The following is a 23137-nucleotide window of genomic DNA, read 5'->3' as shown; positions in this document are numbered from 1 at the left end:
TAAAGACTAGAAAGTAGACAATTTTGAAAAGAGTTAGGTTCTCAATACTAAAACAATTTTAAAGAAAAGACACCTAGCGGAAGCGTTCAAGACACGGAAAATGCCGAGTATGAAGACACGACATATCCAACAATATTAAGCCAAACATAAATAATCCATGAATTCTGCTCAACATCCTCCACGCCCGTCGTCGCTCAATCTGCACATTAAGAAAAACAAATATGCAGGGCTGAGTACTTGATGCACTCAGTGGACACATGCCAAAATCAGTTTGTCAAGCCATACCGAGTGATCTTGGGGGTTTTAAATGAAAAGAACCCAAGTCACTAAAAGCATTTTCACATAAATTTCGGTTGCAACCATTTTCCATCCACATCACCATCACCATATCTGAACATACATGACAAGGAACGTGGCCACGAACCAAGTCACTAGACCGGCCAACTCCAAAGAGATAGCGCACGATCTACTGGGTGTACACTAGTCCGAGCAGGGTTTGCGGCCCTACTGGGACCCGAATTCGATTAAACATACATGGCATAGCCACTTCAGATAGGTTCATTCAAACACAAAACATGGCAAGACAAACAATTTTCACCTCCTTTCACATAAAAATAGTATTTAGGACATAGTCCTTATTTAAAACGAAAGCCCACCTCAAAAGCTTAGCTCCTCCACAAACTTCCTGTCCCAACCTCAACAACGTGCAAAATTTTACCCTTTTCAAAATAACATGATATGCAAAAAAAATCAGGCTTTGCTAAATAATTTAATTAAAGACAATACATGCATGTGTGTCTGAAAAATTTATCCCTCATTCACAAATAATAAAACAGACTCATCAATCAAGCACAAAACCCAATGGTGGCCAACATACAAGTCTCGGTTATTACTAAAAATAGGCCAAGCGATTCACATAAATTTTACTTAATGAGATAAACTAACCCAACACTAATCGGTCAACTCTATTAAACAAGAATTAAGGAAAAGAATAGCATTAGTCATTTAATATATATTACTCCCAGCCATACTCACGTCTGTACTCCCTATCAAACTCATGTATATATTTTAGTATACTCCCAACTTAACACTTTTATCAACTAAAGAAAAGGAAAAAAAAAAAAAAAGTAGTACATCTCCCAAATCATCACACGTATATATCCTCTGCCATTTAGCCACGCCTATATCTTCCTCTCGTCTCTATCTCTATCTCTATCTCTATCTCCATCTCCCCCATTCTCAAACTTCTCTCTGAAATTCTCCTAACAATTCACAATGCAGGAACAATCCCAAATTATCTCCCAAATTGTTTCACAGAGGCATAATTCCTATCCGTCATAGCTCCCTCCCTCTTTCTCACAAAAACAGAAGTAACCAAAGGACTCTCATCTCTCGTTCCAAAAATCGACGCCGCAACAGCCTTCGTCGCTGCTGCAGTCACGGCCTCTCCGTCACCGCCACTGTCCGCCACCGATCCCGGCGGTCAGCTCCTCCGTCGCGGCACCGCTACTCCCAACAGTAGGTTTTCCTCTCCCCTTTTCCCAATCCAAACTTTTATCTCAAAATTCTAATTGATTGATTGCAATTATTAAATGGGCAGACACATGATTTAATTGAAATTGAAAAGAAACAGGAGACGGCTTCTAAAGCCTTAAAGATCGAAGCTTTAGGAGGAAAAAGATTATCATTCAACAAGTTTCAAGGAATTAAATTCCAAAACTTTTCCGGGCTGTGATCTACTGTGAAATATATGTGACCATGATGTGGAGGATTTCAGCGATTAAGGATATACCTTTGAAGAGAAGAAAATTTGCACAAGCAGAAGGTATTGAAAAGTCACACTCTCTCGATTTCTCCTTCCCACTTCGCGGAAGAAGCAGAACTTGCAGAAGAGAAGATATTGAAAAAAAAATCACAACTCGTTGCGTTTCTCCTCCACACTGTGATTTCGAGAATTTTGATTATGGAATCGACCAATATGCAGATTTTCGAATTCAATGGGAGGGGAAGAAATTACCTTCACTGAAAGGGAAGAAAACTGCAGGGACGACGGACTGCTGAGATTGTGGGAGGAGATGTATAATATAGAAATTTGATTGGTTTGTTGAGAGATTTTTGGTAGTGGGAGCAAGGTGGAGACGTGGATTTAGGAGAGGGAATTTATTTTGACTAACAATTTGACTGTAGTAGAAGAATAATTAATTTATATTTTGGCTTCTCAAAATCGGTCAACCAAAAAGGAATAAAAGCTAGAAACATGGGAGGTAAAAAGATAAGCCCAAATATTTGGTTTAGAGTATTTATTGGTATTTTATTTTTAGTATTTTGGTGATTAAATAAGAACACCTAATATTCCCATCGACGGTACTCACATCAATCTCGGCGAATACTTTCACCACGCGATTAACCAACAACAATCAAGCATTCACTAATTTCATTCACAGTCAATCGAAACAAAGACAATATTTTATTTAAGGTCTATCACTCGCTCGTTCTCAAAACAAAACTCAACGTGAAGAGGTTCTAAAAAGACGGGTGTTACACGGGAGTTTCAGTATCTCATGCGTCATAGGAAATGACAGACAGACAAAGGCACTGTATGATCAAGGGGCAAGCATAAATTTGATGTCATTATCGTCTTTAAGAAAGATGAAGATCGGCACTCTCAAGCCGACTACAATCACACTGCAGATGACAGATACCTATCCTAAATGAATTGTTGAGGATGTTCTGGTGAAGGTACACGACTTTATATTTCCCGTCGATTTTGTAGTGTTGGATATGGAGAAAGAAATGAATGTGCCGCTTATCTTGGGGCGTCCATTCCTAGCAATGGGAAAAACATTGATAGGTATAGCAAAGGGAGAGCTCATTCTTCGTATGAGAAACAAACGACACATTTTGTCTATCTACAATGCTATGAAGAGTCATGAAGACGATGAACTTGTTATGAAGATGGAGTTCAAAGTTGTGCATGTTGTGAAGGTCCAAAAGACACAAGCAATTGAGTCAACATTGGGGGATTTTTAATTACCACGGTGGATGTTTTGTTTATGTGGTGGATCAATTTCTAAAGAAGAGAATGCATCAAATCCTAAAGCGAAGGAGAAAAAAACAAAAACTAAAAATTCACCCAAGGTGGAAACCAAAATTTCTGATGGAGCGCTAAAAAATACTTGGTGGAAGAAGAGATTGGCGAGATCATATGCGTCCAAGATTGAAGGAAAAGCCAACACCACCATTTATGGCGTGACATGATGCAGCTCATGGAGGACGTCGAGCCAATGACAATAACCAAAGGCACTGTAGGGGAGGTAACCCCTAGTAGGTAACTTATAAATTTTTTTTCGTTTCAGTTTGTTTTTGATGGGTTTTGTGTGCTTGCATACCATGTAAGTCTCCCTTCTCCACCAATTTTTCAAATTTATTCTTTGCATAGCTTTGAATAAGTTTGGGGGGATGATATGGTGGATAGGGACACTAACGAGGTAAATATCTTTTTGATTGATTAGTTGTCTTTTGTTGCTTTTTTATCTTATTTTAGGATAGAATTTCTTTGTTAGAACTCCATGAATTTTTTTTGCTTTGATTGGTTGGGATTGATTGAAAATTTTAAAATTGAATTGAAAATTTGGGTAGTAATTTGGGTGAAGACTAGTCGTCTATGATAAAAGAACCATCTATTTTGATCTATCACTTGACCATTGACTTGAGAGTTTGAGTAATATGATGCATAAGTAACGAATTGCCTGTTTGTCTTGATTCATGCTATTTGCCCAGTAAGACTTGATCTTTCAACTCTTTCATATGTGTTTTATCATCAATTGTGCATGTGTTTCTAAAACTTGCCCCTTGTCTTCTTGAGTCCACATAGTGACCTTAGAGATAGGGGAAGATGTTAGGCCATCGTTGTTAGCCTTATTTTTACCTAAACACTAACCTTATTATATAATACCCTTGATAGCCAAGTTTGAGCCTATTGTCTTTTCTTTTGTCAAGCTAATCAAGTGGGTAGGGAATCCTAGACTCTATAATTGTTGATCTATGAAAAGAAGAGTTTGGAGAGTTTAATTGTTGAAAGAAATTGGTTGTGTTTAGCTTATCAAGTTGGAAATTGGTTGAAAAAAAAAAAGAAAGAGAAAGAAAGAAAAAGAAAAAAAAAAGAAAAAAAAATTATATAGAGAATAATTCAAAGTCTTTGGAAGTTGGGAAGCATTACACAAAGTCTAGTTATTGTTGAGAAGTGTTTTGGTTAATGGTTGAAGTTGAATGTGGATGATGTAATGTCTTGGGATTTCACATCTTTTTGAGGAATTTAGTCACTTTAGCCAAATATTACCCCACCTTACCAAAGAGCCTACATTATAACCTAATTAAAAGACCTTTCGGACTCTAGATTTATTGTCACATGAAGTAGATGAGAGGTTAGACATTGAGCAAGCCTATGGTAAGTCATGCATTTTTTAATGCATTTTTGGGGAATTTAGTCACTTTAGCCAAATATTACCCCACCTTACCAAAGAGCCTACATTATAACCTAATTAAAAGACCTTTCGGACTCTAGATTTATTGTCACATGAAGTAGATGAGAGGTTAGACATTGAGCAAGCCTATGGTAAGCCATGCATTTTTGAATGGTTTGAGTGTTACTTGATATCTTATACACTTTTGAGTAAGGTAAAATACACACATATATACATACCGAGTGAAGCATGAATCCAAGGTGATATATGATTTAGTAGTAAAAGTGCATTCGACGGCTTAACTTGATGAAATTTGTATTGTGATATGTTCCTTTATTCCGTATTATTTGAAACGATGATGATGTCTAAAACTCTTTTGAATCCAAGTTTCTTCTAGTTCTTTTTCTTCTTTGCTTGAGGACTAGCAATTGTTTAAGTTTGGGGAGTTGATTCACTTGGATTTTACATGGTTTTAGAGGGTAGTTTTACTTGGTTTTGATCATATATTGTGTACTTTGAGACATGGTTATAGCTACTTCTCTATAATATTGGTATTTTGACCATTTTGTGAAGAATGTGTAGAAAAATGTACAAAATATATGGATGTGCAACGGCTTTGGTTCGAAATAGTTTTTCTGGAGATTTTGAAGTCCGATTCGCACATAATGCATACCATTCTCTTCGACTTCGAAAGAGCTTTGCGTGGATATCTTAAACGTCTCAATCGAAGTTTGGTAGAAGAAGTTATGACCGTTTTACCAAGACTGAGCGGAGTAGTGACATAGTTGGCGACCCGTCGGGTTCGCATGCAAACAAACCTGGCGACCCGCCAGCAAAACACGAGAAAAACGTCGTAAGCAGTTGGCGATTCGCCAACTTCGACGCACACCCAACTTGGCGACCCGCCAGCTTTGTCCGACAGTTTATTTCGCACCCAAAGTCAACCCTAGGTATATATATGCCTAGTAAACACCTCCAAACACAACTTACACGCCTCCTACCCCAAAAATACCGCATATTCACCTAGGAAGAATACAAGAACGAGCAGAGGACGAGTATTCATCACAAGATTGAAGACGAGGCCTCCAATCCGCCCAATCCAATTCTAGGAGTTCATCTTTTAGTTTTATTCTTGTTCAAACAATGTTTTTTATTATTCCTTTGAATATTTCTTTGACTTTTGTGATGAACATGAGTAGCTAAATCCTCCGTAGAGTTCTACGGGGGAGATACAATGATTCTTATGTTTAATTGATTTCCTTTTTCTATGCCTTGGCTCATGTGATTATTTTGACTTCTCTTGTGCTTATACAATTATTTGATTGATCTCCTTATAAATGCATCTAGATTTTACTACAACACTCGGGAGATGAGTAGTTTAATTTGAAAGAAGAGAAGTTGACGTCTTTGCCGATATAATCGATAGATTTAAGCCCTTGAATGAAGCTAAGTATCTTAGGAGCTTTTAGGAGTTGTTACCTTTGTTCTAGGAAGACACTTCGGTTCTAGGCAGCAATCTACGAATTGTATGCTTCGGGAGAAGATATAGTTTTACCTTAGTGATAGCTTAATAACCCTTGAGACCCTTGTTGGCATAGTTTTGAAATTAGTTGAGCATAGGATAATTGTTATCGATCTCGTAGGAATCTACCTTTCTCATCCTTGATCTACATCCGTCTCTTTTATTTGCTTTTAATTCTCTAGTTGTTTTTAAATGATTTTACCTTGCTTTTAAGTAGATTTAGAAAAACCAAAACTTTCTGATTCATTTAGATAGTAGTTGAGGTTGGTTCGTGGTAATTAGGTTGACACTCATTGTTTCTGTGGATACGGTACTCTTTGCTTACTATTTGCTACATTAGCCCTTTACACTTGCGGTTATACTTGTTTTAAAAATAAGTTGAGTCAAGCAGTTATCCCTAAAACATACAACTATTCAATTTTTGTGCGTTGATTTGCTTTTGGAACTATAAAATGTAATTAATGCATGTAACTTTAGTAAAGCAAGAAGAGGGGAATTTAGATTTTAAAAATAAAAAATGAGGTTAAAGGGTAATTAAGTCTTTTAAGTTTACCCACTAACTACAATTAATATTTGAATACATAATTATTACTTCAAATTACTGATATAGCCTTATTTTAGTTGTACATAATTTGGTTGTTTATAATTTGGTTGTTTATTAGTACATGTTATTGCGGAATCTGCATTTTTAATGCTACAAGTTTGCTTTGCTTTTAGTATTTCTTTCTTGATTAATGCACACTACAACAAACTTAATTTTTAAAGATACGAAAATAGTTATACATAATTTGGTTGTTTATAATTTGGTTGTTTATTAGTACATGTTATTGCGGAATCTGCATTTTTAATACTACAAGTTTGCTTTGCTTTTAGTATTTCTTTCTTGATTAATGCACACTACAACAAACTTAATTTTTAAAGATACGAAAACTTAATTTTTAAAGATACGAAAATTAAAATGCAATTACTTCTGTTGGAAATTTTTTTAAAATAACAATAATTTAGGACATAAAAGAAAGCGTTTCAAAATTAAGGACAATTAACTTAATCTTTTGTTTTTTAGGACGCTTTCATTTGCGTCCTCTAATTTTAATTTAGACGCCAACAATAATAACATTTTTTGAAACGTTGGTGACATATTTAGAAACATAAATTAGCATCTTTAATTGCATTAGAAGACGTCCTTATCGATATTATTTTTAGTGGTATTACGTGATTCTTGATATGGATTATTATTAAACTCGAATCATACAACTATGCTATATAGATCTAGAGTTGTGAGCAATGTCGAACCAATTTTAAAGACCGAACTAGAGACCAAATTATGGCCATTAGATCAAGTTTTTTGATGAGATTCGTTGATGTGTAAATTATTTCGATCTTCATTATAAGCTCATTTTACTTCATTCTAGCAGGTTTATTACTTCATTCCGGTATGTAATACCTTGAAACTACAGTATGTTTTTACTTACGTCCAGTAGGTTTTGAAATGATTCAACACATGCTTTATACGAATTCATTGAACTGGGTTTTTACTTTATTCACTTTAAAAAGATAATTTATTCCAATAAGTTTATTACTTCATTCAAAAACATTATTACTTCATTGGACAAAGTTTTTACTTCATTTCAGCAAGACTTCAAATGCTTCTACACATACTTCATTCAAATAGTTTATCACACCATTCCATGTGCTTATTACATCATTCAATTAGGCTATCATTTCATTTTGTTGTCAACGTCGTACGGCGGTGATAGACATTACAGAGAAAAAGAACGGTACGTGATGGCAAAACCGCCTGTATGTACTGGAATGAAGTTAAATCTCATCCATAAAAACCTATATCCAAAAACGTTACTCCCTCCGTCCGCGAATAGGAGTCCCGGTTGAGTTGGGTGCGAGTTTTAAGAAAAGTTTGAGTGTAATAATTAAAGTGTGTGATAGTGGAACGTGGGACCCATTTATATTATTATTTGATTTATTCTTTGGAATAATGAAATCTAACATTAAGAGAGAGAGTGAGAAATTGCAATCAAAGTGGATTAAAAATAATTGCAGCTTCTAAATTAAGGGAACACTGAGGTCATTTTTATACTCCCAAGATAAAATGTCTAACCGGGACTCCTAATGGCGGACGATTGAAAATGGCCAACCGGGACTTCTATTCGCGGACGGAGGAAGTACTTTGATTTAGTTGAGGAGTGGATTAACATTATGAGACTCATAGACGCTCGTCTCTTATTTAATCTGCTCTGGGAATATTTCTTAGATGGACTTCGAAATATTAAATTAGAAAGGTGCTAATACTAACATACTTATAATTATTATGATTAAAATGATTAAAATTGAACAAGTTTTCTTTATTTCCCGAGAAAATTCGGAGTCTTCTTATACGAACTTATAAGCTTATAAAATTTAATAATTTTCAATAGCTGCCGTTTTTGTTAAATAAGATTTATAAGGGGTCTTATTCTAATGCTTATAGCACCCTAATCCAAAATCAAGACTAAATCTCCACCTTTGGATTTTAAAATAAGTGGATGAGATTAAAGCATACAAATCTCAATAAATAGTAGACAAAATATCAACAAAAGGGTAATATCGTCATTATGTATCATATGATAATTTTCGTGGGTGTTTTTTTATATCAACATTGTGTATTACAAAGATCAACAATATGACATTAGAATATCAATACAAGGATAAGAAAATATCAACACATTTTTATTGAGATTGGACATGCATAATATTGAGATTTTGCCTACAATATATTGAGATTTTTTGTTGCATTTGTTGATAAAAGCTGCTTATCAACATGTACGAAAATTGAAATATAATTTATCAAATTTCATCACCCGAACATCGTCGGAACATATGCAATTGAGATCTCGTTGGAATCCTTATTAAATTATCTTTAATTTGATATATTTTTTACGAAAAAATAATTTAAATTAAGAGAGTTATGTAAATTTAAAGATTTGAGATGATTTTGAGGAGAGTGAAAGTAGTTAGTTATAATTACTATATATAAGATTTGACATTAATACCCTTTTAATTTAATTAATAATTATTTAAATTTAAAATATATTACACTTGGCATTATATTAACTACAAGATCTTCTAATCTAATGGTTGAAAATTGGTCTCAATTTGGGATTGGTAATTAGTTAGCAATTGATTACATCCCTATAAGAGCACTCCCAATGGTTAGGCGTTAGGGTCGGCGAAAAATCGCCGAATATCGCCGGATTATCGCCGGGCGTTGGGGTGAATTCGGCGATAATTCGGCGTTAATTCTACCGATTCATCACCAACTCCCGATTCATCGCCGGATTATCGCCGAATTATCGCCGACCACTGTGGGCGATAATTTGGCGATAAAAATATTTATTGTTTTTTTTTTAATTTCTCCCCTATAAATACACACCTTCTCTTCATTCTCTCCCCATCCCTTTTCTCTCTTCATTCTCTCCTCATCCTCATCCATTTTCTCTCTTCATTTATTTTCTCTCTCTCCATCTATATTTAATGAATTTTGAATCATCTTCTCATTCTCGGTCCGACGAGGAGATATCTCATTCTTCTTCCGAAGAAGAGGTACCTCCCGCTCCCACCGGATGGGATGTCGCGGGTTTCGCCAACAACGAACATGAACGGTTCAAGGCGTTCATGGACATACACCAAAAGGAGGCCCATCGAGCACTACAACACGATATGATCGAAGAATTGTGGGCAAATAGAAACCGCGCCCACCGCCCTTGAATTTTTTTACTTTGAATTTTTTTTTCCATTCCTGTACTATTTTTTTTTATTAATTTTCGTCGTTGTAATGTTTACTCGTGTTTAATACAACGAACTTTATTACTATTATTTGTTTTGTCTTATAAATTAAATTAGCTAGCTTTATTATATACAAAAATAAAACAATTAAATTAGTAATGATGTAAAAATGAAATGTTGAGTTAGGGAGAAATAAGGGAGAAACCATTGGAGCAGTTGGCTAAAAGTTGGCTAAAAACTGGGGATAAATTTTGGTGCTGATGTGGCGCTGATGTGGCAGGAGTTAGGGAGAAATAAGGGAGTTTTTAGGGAGAGCATTGGGAGTGCTCTTAGAGATATAATTACGGCCTTAATAAATCATAGTATCAAAACCATCGAACCACGATATACAAATAAACTAGAAAGAAAACGCAAATATGTTGTATTTTTAATGATAACTGAAAACCGGGGACAAATTAAATCAAACAGAGCATGAGAATTCAAAATGGAGTATTATTACACAATTATAGGATGAACTAATTTTGTTAAAGTGACCTTATCGGCTCCAGTCACCCTCTGAATCCTCTCAACTATCTCCAACATCTGAGTTTCCTCCATTTTCACCCCACATGGAACCAGCACCACCTGATCATTCCTCACGCTAAGTTCGTCACAAATCCTTCCGAATTCCGACAACACTGACACCAACAAATCCAGCTTAGCTTTCTCCGCCAAGAGCTTCACCAGTTTAACCAAATGCTTCTCAAACCGGCCTTGCTTCACCACCTCCTTCACTAACTCTCCCTTCGCCGTCAAATCAGGGTCCGCCATCACGTGGCGGAGCTGGTCGTCGCGCAGCCATCTCAACAGCCGCCCGACGTCTCTGCGGACTGCGCCCACCGCGTTGTGGCGCCGTGCGGCGTCGAGCAGCGCGACGGCGTAGCCCGTGGAAGGGCGGTGGTGGGGCTCCGGTGGCTTGGGGTACTGTTTGAGCGGCGAGGATGGTCGAGAGGAGTTGATGTGGGGAGGGAGGAAGTGGTTTTGGGTGGTGAAAGAGGTGGTTTTGTTTGAGAGTTTGGTGGTTTTGGGTTTGGATTTGGATGGGATTGAAGGGTGGTGGTGGTGGTTTTTGAGATTGGATTTGGGGATAGTGAAGATTGGATTGAGGGAGGTTGAGAGGGTGTCCATGGCTTGGCTTTCGATGGGAATGGAATGGGGTCAGGTTTGGATGATTTTGGAGCTTGTGGAGTCTCAACAAATAGACTCCACATAAATTCAAATGGGAATTTTTTTAAAATAGTTGTGGCAATGTTTACAATTTCATTCTATAATATTTTTTGTCGTTGTACTTGTATACAAATTCATTTAAGGAGTCATTCCATCTACGTCCAAAAGTAATAGTAATATGGGTTAATTACATGAAAATTCACGAATTTTGGTCAAATTCTGATTTATTTTGGATTTTTCAAAATTTGAATAATCAATTTCCCATGATTTTCTTCGGACAATGCGATGTAAAGTTAACATACACGTGTAAAATTTTAGTAGTGTGAATGAATAGTGAAACAAATGAGTACTAATGTGAGGACACCAATTTATCATTCAATTATGAAATGTGCAAGACAAATCACTAGTAAGATCATCGAGAATCTTAAGAACCTCTTGGTGGATTAGCCCGTTAGGGCTTTATCAGAGGTGATAAGGTGGAGATCTATTGGACGATAGTGCGTTAAATGCATAGTAAAATCTTTTTTCACTTCGCGTGCAATTCAAACAAGGAATATTTGGCTCCTAAAATTTTAGCTGAGATATGTGCGTGTGTAAATAAATTTTGTGGACTCTCTCTTCTACCTTTTGGCTATAGAATGGGCATGGGAAGAATGGTTTTAGATCAACCAATAGTACATCAGCACGGTTACAGAGCTTCTGTGCTCTCCCCCCTACTTAGCTTTCTAATTCCTATATCTCAAAACTGGTGTTAGTCTTTTATTAATTATTTCTATATATTATAATTGATCGATGACATTGACAGAATCACATAATATTTTTATCATCCAAATTTTTATACTATTTTATTTGTTTATTATTCAATTTTCGTGGTATTAGATTGAACCGAAACTAGATTCAATAATATGATGGTATCAGAGCCAAAGTCTTCAGTTCTAAAATACTCTTTAGTCATCATGGGATAACAAAGAGTTCAATTGAAAAGTTTTCTAGGTATGGTAACTTCGCAATATGGATACTCAAGATGAATATTACTCCTATATGATACTCCATATCAAACTAGGTGGGGTAAATGATGTTTGAGGACTTGTACTCCATCTGTCCTCATTAATTCAATTTCCTTTCTTGTTTATACCCAATTAGTTGAAATCCTTATATCTACTACTTTTAGTAATTCACCTTATATTCACTAACTTATTATAGAAACATTTTATTATAAAATTAGTATATAAAAATAGGACTAATATTTCATTAACTTTTTCCACCTACTTTTTACTACACTCTCTGTACTACAATAGGATTCACATTTGGTGTAAGCATGAATTTTAAGAAATGTTAAGAATAGTGGATTTCAAAAGTTAGTGGAATATTTGGTCCATCTTTTTATGATAGTTTTATAATAAAATGTGAATGAAATAAGTTACTGGAATGTGAGACATACTTATAAAAATTAGTTATAGTAATTTTTATTGTGGGATGGACTAAAATTATGAGATGTGACTTTTATTTGAAATGAATAAGATAGTACTCCCTCCGTTCCAAAGTAATAGAGACATTTCATTTTCTGCACTCGTTTTGAAAAAATGATACTTCCTCCGTCCCGCTTAAGATGACACGTTTTCCTTTTTAGTTTGTCCCAACTAAGATGACACATTTCATTTTTTGGTAACTTTCTCTCTCCAATTAATATACTCAACCACTTTTTCTCACTCCTATTAAAATATCCATCTTTCTTTATATCTATACTTTAATATTTGCACTCACCTTCTCTCTCCAATTAAACACTTTAACCAATAACTCCTAAAATCCCGTGCCGGCTAAGCAATGTATCATCTTAGCCGGGACGGAGGGAGTATTAAATAGTTAAAGTGGAGAGAGAGTGAAGTAAGAGAGAGAATAATATAGAGACGAGTCTTATTTACAATATTCTTTCTCTTACTTAACTTTTTCTCCACTTTAACTATTTATAATAATTTTTCTAAATGAGTGCGCAAAATGAAATGTTTCTATTATTGTGGAACGGAGGGAGTATCAAATTAAAAGGGGAAGCAAACGAGAAAACAAGGATGTGAAGAGATAGGACAAGGGAGCCGTGCAATGCCTCTGCCAGCTCTCACCGACATCCAAAAAGGGGTCCCGCAATTTGAAGAGAATAGAGGATTGAACGCATATTTCCTGTTTTACTTTTTGTCTTGTCCAAAAATTATGTTTGTATTGTGAATAATTATTACTTAATGAAATATTAATTCAAGGAAAATAGGTTTTCAAACATTCATTATCTAAAGGCCATAAATTATAGATTTATAGATAACATCATTTATATTGTATGATGATATATTCTGCAAGACAACAAATTGTAGAATGTGATTACATTTTCCATCGGTTCCTCTACAAACCTTTTTCCGTCCGAGATAGTACGAATACATTGATTTATTTTTATAGCCCCTGTGGTATGCTTGTATATCATGAGTCATGAGTCATGACCCGTTTCTTATATTTGAGAGGTCAACACCCAAAGGCCAAACTCCATTACTTTTAAATCATTTTACCTTTTGTGATATGGGCTGTTCAATTTTGGTAAAAGTGTGCATCTTACTAGTACTATAAGTTATAAGGCTCCTGTCCTAGCATGTTAGGTAGGATAGATAATAATCTAAGAATGAAATTCAATAAATAAAAATAACATTTTTATATATTTTGCTACTAATTTTAGCTTTAAATCTTTTACTGAATTTTTGGAGAAAATTTCATGAATCGATCAAGTGTGATACTATGATTTATTTGATGGGTTATTTGGTAAATATTCGTACGTATTCAATTTCCTCTTTTTTTTCCTTTTTTTTTTCTCAGCAAGATTTTTTCACTTTCGAATTTCAGAAAATTTTGAATTTTAACATAATTGATTAGAAGGTTAAAAAGAAAATAAAGTTGATTTGAGTTGAAATCTCTGAAAATATAGCCGAATATTTGTAGTATAACGAAGACAGAATTAGTCCTTGGATCACGGCCGAGATTATGGTAAAGTGCTAGCCTTTACACCCATAAAACCTAACCAAAATATACTTTGCTCATTATTAAGCGTTTATATTCTTTATCTGGAGTAAGAAATTGAGAAAAAAAACTTTAATTTAAATGAATATATCCAACTGTGTGTAGGACTGTCCAGATGTACATAAATAAAAATAATGCAGAAATAAAAACAATAGAAAAATGAAAAGTACAAAATATGATCTAAAATGTGATTGAATTGAGGAAAAAGGTGAAAACAGTTGATGAAGCAGAGTGAAAGCAGTGGATCACTATCAATACTCATTTCATTTTCCGCGTTATTTATTTAACTCAACCGCCTTTACTTTATCAGACATCCCCTTGTAATTGTTTCCTCTGATTTTGAAGACGAAAAATGAATCAAGAGATGAGCGAGGAGGAGAGGATAGCCTACGTGTTCAAAGTGGTGGTGATCGGCGACTCCGCCGTCGGGAAGACTCAGCTGCTGTCGAGGTTCGCGAAGAACGAGTTCTGCTTGGACTCCAAGTCCACCATCGGCGTCGAATTTCAGACCAGAACCGTCTCCATCAGTTCTAAACTCGTCAAGGCCCAGATCTGGGACACCGCCGGCCAGGAGAGGTCTGTAATTGTTGCAATAATTGTTGTATTTTGGTGGATAGTAATAATTGTTGTAAAATTAATTAAGTCAGGTATAGAGCTGTGACGAGCGCGTACTACAGGGGAGCCCTGGGGGCAATGCTGGTGTACGACGTGACGAAGCGGCAGAGCTTCGACCACGTGGCGAGATGGGTGGATGAGCTCAGGGCTCACGCCGACGCCTCTATTGTTATTATGTTGATCGGTAACAAGGCTGATCTCGTCGACTCCAGAGCTGTTCCCGCTGAGGATGCTGTGGAGTTCGCAGAGACCCAAAATTTGTTCTTCTTTGAGACGTCGGCGCTCAGCGGTGAGAATGTGGAGCCTGCGTTTCTGAAGCTGCTTCACGAAATCTATGATGTGGTTTCTAAGAAGGCCTTGGATAGCAGCAATTTGGTGAAGCCCAATGGGGGGCTGTTGTCAGGGTTGAAGATCGAAGCTGCTCAGTCTGAAGTTAGTGAGATGAAGAACTTGTCTACCTGTTCTTGCTGACTCTTGTTTCTCAGTATGTGCTAGTTTTGCTGTGTTTTCGATCTTCATATTAGTATAACTCACCATGAATCATGATTGTGTTTTGGCTTCAAATGCTTTTTGATGAGCTCAAACCGGTAGATTCTTTTAGTACAAATGTGATTTGTTTGGTATATGTTATGATTAAATGCATATTATGTTTACGTGATAACGAGTGAGTCATGGGCAATTCTGTTGGATTAAAATAATCTCACAACTTATCCTAGATGGATATCATATGATAATGAGTCATGACAATCGAACAATGCCATAGTATTATTGTCATGTGTTTGTATGTATGCTATCCGGAGGGAAGAGGCTAAACCATCGCTGTCGGAGGAAATTTGCCACTCATATCCCTACGGCATCATGTGGCTGATGATAATCATATCTGTTAGATAAAAATTATCCATAGGCAAAACATATTATTGTTGATGTTTGTTAACTATTTTTTTTTATGTCTAGTCTCTAGACATCATTGTTTAATTTATTTATCGGCAGTACGAAGATATCCTTAAAGTACAATACTAAATGTAATTTCATAAAAAATGTTCGTCATAAAATAATTGTGAATACATTTAAATTTTATTGTGAATAAATTTAAATTTTTTGTGAATAAATTTAAATTTTATGATGGATTAAAATTTCATCAAAGCTTATGATTTGTTAGACAATTTACTCAATACATAAATGCTTAATGTTGCGTTGCAAACAAGCAAACTTGATTTTAGCTTGAAGTATTTTATACATAGATTTAATGAAATAAATAGTGAGGTATTTGCTCGTGCAAATGACAGCATGGGTCAATCATAGATAGGCATATGATACAATAATGGTATTGAACAGCCATTTACTTACTCGTGCATTTATCGCTTGAGACAACTTGCATGTAACCTGAATAAACATTCATTTTCTGTCTAATTTATAATGCCAACGTTTGCGACGGCAGTTGCCTAAACTCAAAATCATTATTACTATAAGAATGAGACAGCTCAAGAACTTCACACACACACACAATCATTGCCATTCACCAATAATCACTCACCTAATGTATAGGACCTTTCTATCTGTGTTTTATAAATCTAACCTCAAACCATTAATGCTATTAAGTGTAACTTATATACTCATTCACATAGGAGAAAAAAAATTGAAATCCATACTCACTATTTATTCATGAATGGTTTGCATTAACAATGTACAACCTAACAAATGCAGACGAATTAAAAACTAAAACTAAAATCTATTGGAAAGTAGTAATCAGTTGTCATCTATCAACAATTTCATGGTCAGGTTCAAACGATGCGGACTTCTTGGCGCTCTTCGACCTCAACATTGAGTACACCTTGCGGAGCTCCTTGGGCAACGACTCCGCCGTTGGAGATGTGGTGGCGCTGCCAGACACCACCTTCATAGCGCTCAACTCTAAAGCCGATATCACCTTCTTCAGAGCCCGGCTCGGGGAGCTCCGGTTCACCAGCATCAACTCGCTGATCTCCGCGGGACTCGTGGTTCTGCCGCTCTGGATGATTTCTTCGACTTGCGGGAACAATTTGTGCTCCTTCACGCCTAGGTAATTGGTGGCTAGAGTTTTGAATGAATTGAAATCGCACAATGGGAAGTAAATGTGGACGTCGATTCTTCCCGGGCGGAGCAGGGCTGAATCCACCACGCCTTCTTTGGATCTCATGGTGAAGATCATGATCCTCTCGTCCTGGAAATTCGGCAATCCGTCCATGAAATTGAGCAGAGCCGATGTCGAAACCCTCGCCGGATTCTCCGAGACGTGGCGGTCCAGATCCTCGACGACGACGACGGATTTCGATGAGCTCTGCGTTAACAGGGAGATGAGATCTGCGTCGTCGGTGACCTGCCAGAGATTGACGCTGTAGATGTCGTAATTGAGGAAATTGGCGACGGCGGCGATGAAGCTGGATTTGCCGGTGCCGGAGGGGCCGTAGAGGAGGTAGCTCCGCTTCCAAACGCGCCCTAATTTGTGGTGGTATTGCTTGGAGCGGGCGAACATCTCCAATTCCAATTGAATCCTGCTCTTCAAATCGTGGCTGATCACTAGGGATTCGAAATCGGCGGGGTGATCGAAGGGGGCGGAATTCCAGCGGCCGCTGCCGTTGACGTGAATCCTCATCTCGCGGCCGCGATCATCGGAGACGGCGTGGATGTGTTGGAGGTAGGGCTTGAGAATCCGGCGCTTGTCCTTCCTCTTGATCCGAAGCACAAAGCTCCGCGCGACGACGTTGGTCCTCTCGTCTCTGTCGACGCGGTTGAGCCAGGAAAGGCGGGCGCCGAGGAAGGTGTCGGGGATGACCTGATCCTCGCCGGGGGATAAAACGATGTCGTTTGGGGCGTGGCCGGAGAGGAGGTTGATGTAGTCGGAGTCGTGGAGGGAGGGGAGCGAGTCGATGTAGAGCGCGACTCGGCGGTAGAACGGGTTCTCTTTCTGAGTCGAATCGTCGAGCTGGGGCACCTTCACGTGGTGGTGAACGTCCGCCCATTGGAGAAATAATCGGAACAAAAATATGAGAAATATGATGGAGGAAGATGCCGCCAAAAATAGGCTTGGATTTAGGAGGAGCATCAGCATGTTGGGAGAAACCAACTAGATTTTTGGGTCACATATCGTGGCGGAGGATGAGATTGGTACTAAAAAGAATTTATTAGTAGCAATGGTTGTTTGTAGCCGGCAACTAAATATATATGGGGATTGCACAAATACAATTATTCCCACCGTGTTCAAAGATTATAGAACAAACAAACTTGATATCTTCGTATTTGTGCTACAAAAACAATAACATACCCAAATCAGTCCCGCGGATTTGCAAAATACTCCCTCCATCCCCGATTAAGAGTCACACTTTTGACCAAACACAAATTTTAAGAAATGTAAAGAAAATGTGGTTGAAAAAATTAGTGGAATGTGTGACCCATTTTTTTATATTGATTTTGTAATAAAATGTGAGTGAATTGAGTTAGTGGAATGTGAAACCTACTTACTATTTATGGTAAAAATGAAGTGTGACTCTTAATTGGGGACGAACCGAAATGAAAAAGTGTGACTCTTAATCGGGGACGAAGGGAGTATGTAATTATGGATTAATGATTAATGTATCTTGTCCTTAATTAAATTTTGGTTTTGTATTTCTTCAATGGAATGTGATTTTGGCGAATGGTGAGATACATTCAAAATAGGAAAGTGATCGAACGCAAATTAAATGCGGCTACATTGATATAAACCCTACACTTTCGCGCGCTGGATGTGGTTTGATTGCTATGACTGGGTGTTAGTATGCCTTAAATCTGTATAGGATTAGGTTTCCTAATTGGGATAGTATTATGTTTCCTAGGCTCAGTCTGTCATATGTGTGCCTATGGGAGTAGAGCACATAATTCTGTGATCTGAAATCCAATCAGATCCAATCTGTAGCCATAATCCGAAATCTGAATAAAATCTGTTCTCCGTTTCCTGCCCATGGACGTAGCCAACAACGTTGGCAAACCACGTAAATCCGTGTCTTCTTTACATTTCTGTTTGTCTCGATTACACAATTGCTCTATTCTGTCACAACAAACTGGTATCAGAGCCTGATTTTCGAACCTAGGGTCTCTGACTTCCGCATCTGTTAGGGTTTCTGTGTTAATTGATCAAGATGTTTGCTCTGAACGTGAAGGTCGATAAATTCACTGGGAGAAATAGTTTCGGTTTATGGAAAATCTGAGGCAAGGAAGGAGAAGTCTGGTTTCTAGCATTGTAATGATGCATTTGCAAGGGAGAATTCAAGTCAAGGTGGAGATTTGTTAGTATGCCTTGAATCTGTATAGATTATGTTTCCTAATTGAGATAGGATTATGTTTCCGAATTGGGATATGATTGTCATTCTAGGCCCAGTCTATCATGTGTGCCTATTTATACGGGAGTAGAGGACATAATTCTGTAATCTGAAATCCAATCAGATCCAATCTGTAGCCATAATCTAAAAACACTCTGAATAAAATTTGTTCTCCGTTTCCTGCCCATGGACGTAGCCAACAACGTTGGTGAACCACGTAAATCTGTGTCTTCTTTATGTTTCTGTTTACCTCGATTATACAATAGCTCTATTCTGTCACAACACTAGGGGTGGCCAAATAGGTAGCGAATAATGGGTACATGGGCGAATCTATCTTATGGGATGGTAAATGTTGTTGGGGATTGGTGCCCCTTGCACAGCGGAAGTCACACATAAACAAATAAATCATGCATTTAGATCTATTTGACTAATTATGGGATCAATTAACCACATGTTAAACAATCAATTGCATTCACGAAGGCACATACATTCATGCTTAAGGAAATTAAACCCTAATTCATGAATTCTACGGTTTAGAATTACCGATCTGATTCTCTAAAGAATCGTCGATTGCTTGCGCCTTCTTCACGTGATGTTCTTTGTACTCAACCACGAATCTTCTAATCTATATCCCGAACTTAGATTATGACCTTTGGGTGGGCAAAGCTTGTCAGAATCGAAAAGGGCTTGAATAAAAAGAAGACAGAATATCAGTTTTTGAGAAAACTGATTTTTCGTTCACTCCCAGAGGGGAGCACGAAAAATAATGAATAAAAATCAGTTAATCTCCTTTCTAATCTCCTTTTATATAGAGTTATTATGGGCTAGATTAGCGATCCATGGAGGTTGGACTTGGGTCAAACCTGTTAGACTTTTACTAATTAAATTGAGCCTCAATTTAATACAAGTTCAACATAATATTATAATCAGCCACTACAGTAAAATAATATTGTCTGCCCGTCCAATCCCAAATTACGAGTAATCCGGGCTTTACCTCTTTAATTTATTATTTCCCGTGTTTAAGATATAAATATCCATTAATTAATTTTAGTCTGCTATTTGACTTTATTAATTAATATCTTTTTCCAAGAGTTGTCTAGTTCAAAATCTTTATTTATTATTCTGGAATAAATTCCAACCGGCCGGGTGTCTGAATAATAAAACCTTTTCAAACACCTCTTGAGGATATTATCAAACTAGACTCACCTAGCACACAATTCATTGCAATAACAATACTAGCACCTCTAGGCATTGATCACCACTACCTAAGATATCAGGATTCTTGGATTGCGAAAAATCCGCACCATTTGATAAATCAAAGTAGTGCACAATCAATATCGTATGCTCAATGTTATGTCAACAATGATTAAGAAATAACAATCACCGAGACCTCATCTTTCAGTAAATAGCAAGAAAGACTTATCTCAACTGTTAGATCCTTCAGTGCTATACCACACCAGTGTCGTTTATTCCCTAAGGTAAGGAAACATGCGGACTAACACTGCAACCTTTCACGATAGGTAGCCAAAGCCTAACTAGGTTGTGAAATTCTATTTCTCTTCTACAAAGAACCGACTGCGTCACCTTCTGTGAACATTGTTCACGACCAATCTACTATGCTAAAGAATTAGACTTGTTTGCTTCTTATAAATTTAAATGTTTGAGAAACATCTTATAAATGCACAAACAAACACCAATGCGATAAAAATACTTCTTCTCGCTTTGGGTTAAAAGTGGATTGTAGAATATATTGTATACAAGCAATTCTATCCGTGCAACATGCTCGAAATATGCTTTTCAGTATACTAATCCTAACAAATGCCCCTCCTCATATTTTTCTACACACATATGTTATAATCCCTCCGTCCCACATAATTTGTCTCATTTTTTCTATTTCGGTCCGTCCCACATAATTCGTCTCATTTTTCTATTTCGGTTCGTCTCACATAATTTGTCCTTTCACTTTTACGATATTTGGTAGTGGACCACATATTCCACTAACTCATTCCTACTCACATTTTATTGTAAAACTAATATATAAATGTAGGACCCACATTCCACTAACTTTTTCAACTCACTTTTCATTACATTTCTTAAAACCCGTGCCCGGTCAAAGTGGGACGAATTATGTGGGATGGAGGGAGTACAAAATAAATTTTTTTTATTGCAATCTCTCACTATATGCCCCTCCTCAAATTCTTAACATTTCTTCATAGATAAATTTGCCCCTTTCCTTATAAATTCCTGGTTCCGCCCCTGAATGGGCAATTCTCATTGCGACCCGTTACCCACCGGGTATCGGGTACCCGCTACCCGACGATAACGGAAAATAGGGGGGGATTGGGTAGTTTGTTTTAGAGTTTTGCGGGTAGCGGGTATACCCGTTAATCCCGATAATACCCGTTATCATTAGTATTAGCCATATACCATCTTTTAATACTCCCTCAGTTCCATATTAAAAGAGGCGTTTCAAATAGTTAAAGTGGAGAAAACATAGTAAATAGTTAAATAATAATAGCCATATATGCACTCATTTTGAAAAATTATAAATAAATAGTTAAATGGAGAAAAAGTTAAGTAAGAGAGATAATAATGCACAGAAGAGTATTTATATTAGTATTACTTTTTCATAATGAGTGAAGAAAATGAAACGCCTCTATTAAGGTGGAACAATGAGAGTACTTTATACTATAATCTAAGAGTTCTTTTGAAACATTTTTAAATTCCAACGAACATACAATTGAAAACTCACCGGAACTAGCTATAGTAGAGTGTTCTCTCACTTTTATTTTCAATCTATTCAAAGCTTACCATTGATATTAATTAAGTAGATTAGGGAACATTGACGACTATTATGGTTTTCAAATTTTTTATCATGATTTCAGGTCGGGTACGGGTACCCACATTGTCGGGTACGAGATACTAGACACGGGTATCGGGTAATCCCGATATATCGCGGGGCGGGTATTGGGACAACAAATTTGGTTGAAATCGGGTGTACCTGCGAGTAACCCGTTTCGCCACCCATAGCTATGACTTATTATCATATGATTATTTATTTAGGATAAATTATAAATTTATTTTAGTTGAATGTAATTATAACTTATTATCATATGATTATCCATCTAGGATGAAGTCGTGAGATTATTAAGTTGGAGAAGTGACTATAACTCATTATCATATGATTATTCATTTATAACTAAGTTATGAAATTCATTCTTATGAGCTATCCATTTATAACTAAGTTATGAATTCTTATGAGCCAAACCTAATACCTTCAATCATGTTGTATAAACTTTCAAATTAAATGTTTCTTTAATAAAAAAATAGGATTGGATATTTGAAGGTATATAATGATTAAATAAGTTTGAAAATAGTCAATCCATCAATTACAAATTTAGATTATTTTTTTTTATCAAACATATAATACGATTCAAGATAAACTCATGAAGACCATTTTCATTTTGCCTAATGCGAGTAGCTAGAATAATTTTCTAACAAGTAGCTTTCTAGCATATTAAAAGAGAATTAATTCACTTATATTTGGATCCACAAACCTCATAAAGATTGTCGAAATTGGCTGAGCTAATTAATAATAAAACGACAATTTCTTTTTGATCTTTTAGGGGGTGAAAAGAGCAAAATTTCGACAAGAGGTATAACGCATACGTAAACGTATCAATAACCATGGTCTTAACAATAAGAAATTAAGCGAAGCAGGTGAATTAATAGAGTGCACCGCAATTTCAATCTAAATAAATGGACTACTCATTTTGTATCACGTAAAACTCAATCAAGAGTTGACTAATAAAATACTAATATTAAGCTTTTCGGTCTAGCAGAGGGACAATAAATCCTTGCCCACATTATCATAGCAATCGCATTAGCAACAAGCACGACTTCTTGAAATTCTATAAATTAATTTAATGGTCAACGACTCGATTCGTATATTCATAACTATCTTGCAAGAATAAATCAAGATTGAAAAAAAATTAAAATGAGCTAGATATTCAAGTTTCTCATATTGGTAAATTACAAAATTGGGAATTGGTCAACCAATTGTGTAGGAACGATTCAGTGTCAGGGATGTAGAGGAGTACGTATATGAATTATAATACTAATTCAGCCCTAAACTTTGGAAACTCATATTGAAAAAATAATGTGAGTAT

At 36.4% G+C, this 23137-nt stretch overlaps 3 protein-coding genes and 2 long non-coding RNA genes across 6 annotated transcripts; 2 read left to right on the top strand and 3 right to left on the bottom strand.

Annotated features, from left to right (window-relative positions):
• LOC125204291 lies at window positions 1-2089 on the bottom strand. Its single transcript, XR_007173531.1, has 4 exons — window positions 2018-2089; window positions 1793-1940; window positions 657-719; window positions 1-199 (listed from the first exon to the last, which is right to left on the bottom strand). It is a non-coding gene; the product is annotated as an uncharacterized LOC125204291 (long non-coding RNA).
• On the top strand, window positions 1112-2351 carry LOC125204292. Of its 2 annotated transcripts, XR_007173533.1 has the most exons (3): window positions 1121-1518; window positions 1601-1825; window positions 1985-2351. It is a non-coding gene; the product is annotated as an uncharacterized LOC125204292 (long non-coding RNA). The 2 variants fall into 2 exon arrangements; XR_007173532.1 differs by having other exon boundaries at window positions 1112-1518; window positions 1601-2351.
• A 7812-nt stretch (window positions 2352-10163) lies between these two features.
• Window positions 10164-10993, bottom strand: LOC125204380. The gene has a single exon (XM_048103036.1). The coding sequence runs from the start codon at window positions 10930-10932 to the stop codon at window positions 10261-10263; it is 672 nt and encodes a 223-aa protein (XP_047958993.1). The 5' UTR covers window positions 10933-10993; the 3' UTR covers window positions 10164-10260.
• A 3273-nt stretch (window positions 10994-14266) lies between these two features.
• On the top strand, window positions 14267-15262 carry LOC125207219 (ras-related protein RABA3-like). The gene is made up of 2 exons (XM_048106466.1): window positions 14267-14598; window positions 14670-15262. Exons 1-2 carry the CDS (start codon window positions 14375-14377, stop codon window positions 15106-15108), a joined length of 663 nt encoding a protein of 220 aa, XP_047962423.1. The 5' UTR covers window positions 14267-14374; the 3' UTR covers window positions 15109-15262.
• Window positions 15263-16273: 1011 nt separating this feature from the next.
• LOC125207218 (AAA-ATPase At2g46620-like) lies at window positions 16274-17786 on the bottom strand. The gene has a single exon (XM_048106465.1). It carries the CDS (start codon window positions 17723-17725, stop codon window positions 16391-16393), a length of 1335 nt encoding a protein of 444 aa, XP_047962422.1. The 5' UTR covers window positions 17726-17786; the 3' UTR covers window positions 16274-16390.
• Between the last annotated feature and the right edge of the window lie 5351 nt (window positions 17787-23137).

This window comes from Salvia hispanica, chromosome 2 (assembly GCF_023119035.1).
Source record: "Salvia hispanica cultivar TCC Black 2014 chromosome 2, UniMelb_Shisp_WGS_1.0, whole genome shotgun sequence".
NCBI classification, from domain to species: domain Eukaryota; kingdom Viridiplantae; phylum Streptophyta; class Magnoliopsida; order Lamiales; family Lamiaceae; genus Salvia; species Salvia hispanica.
The sequence above is the reverse complement of the archived record's forward strand: the minus strand, read 5'-3'. Positions and strand labels throughout refer to the sequence as shown.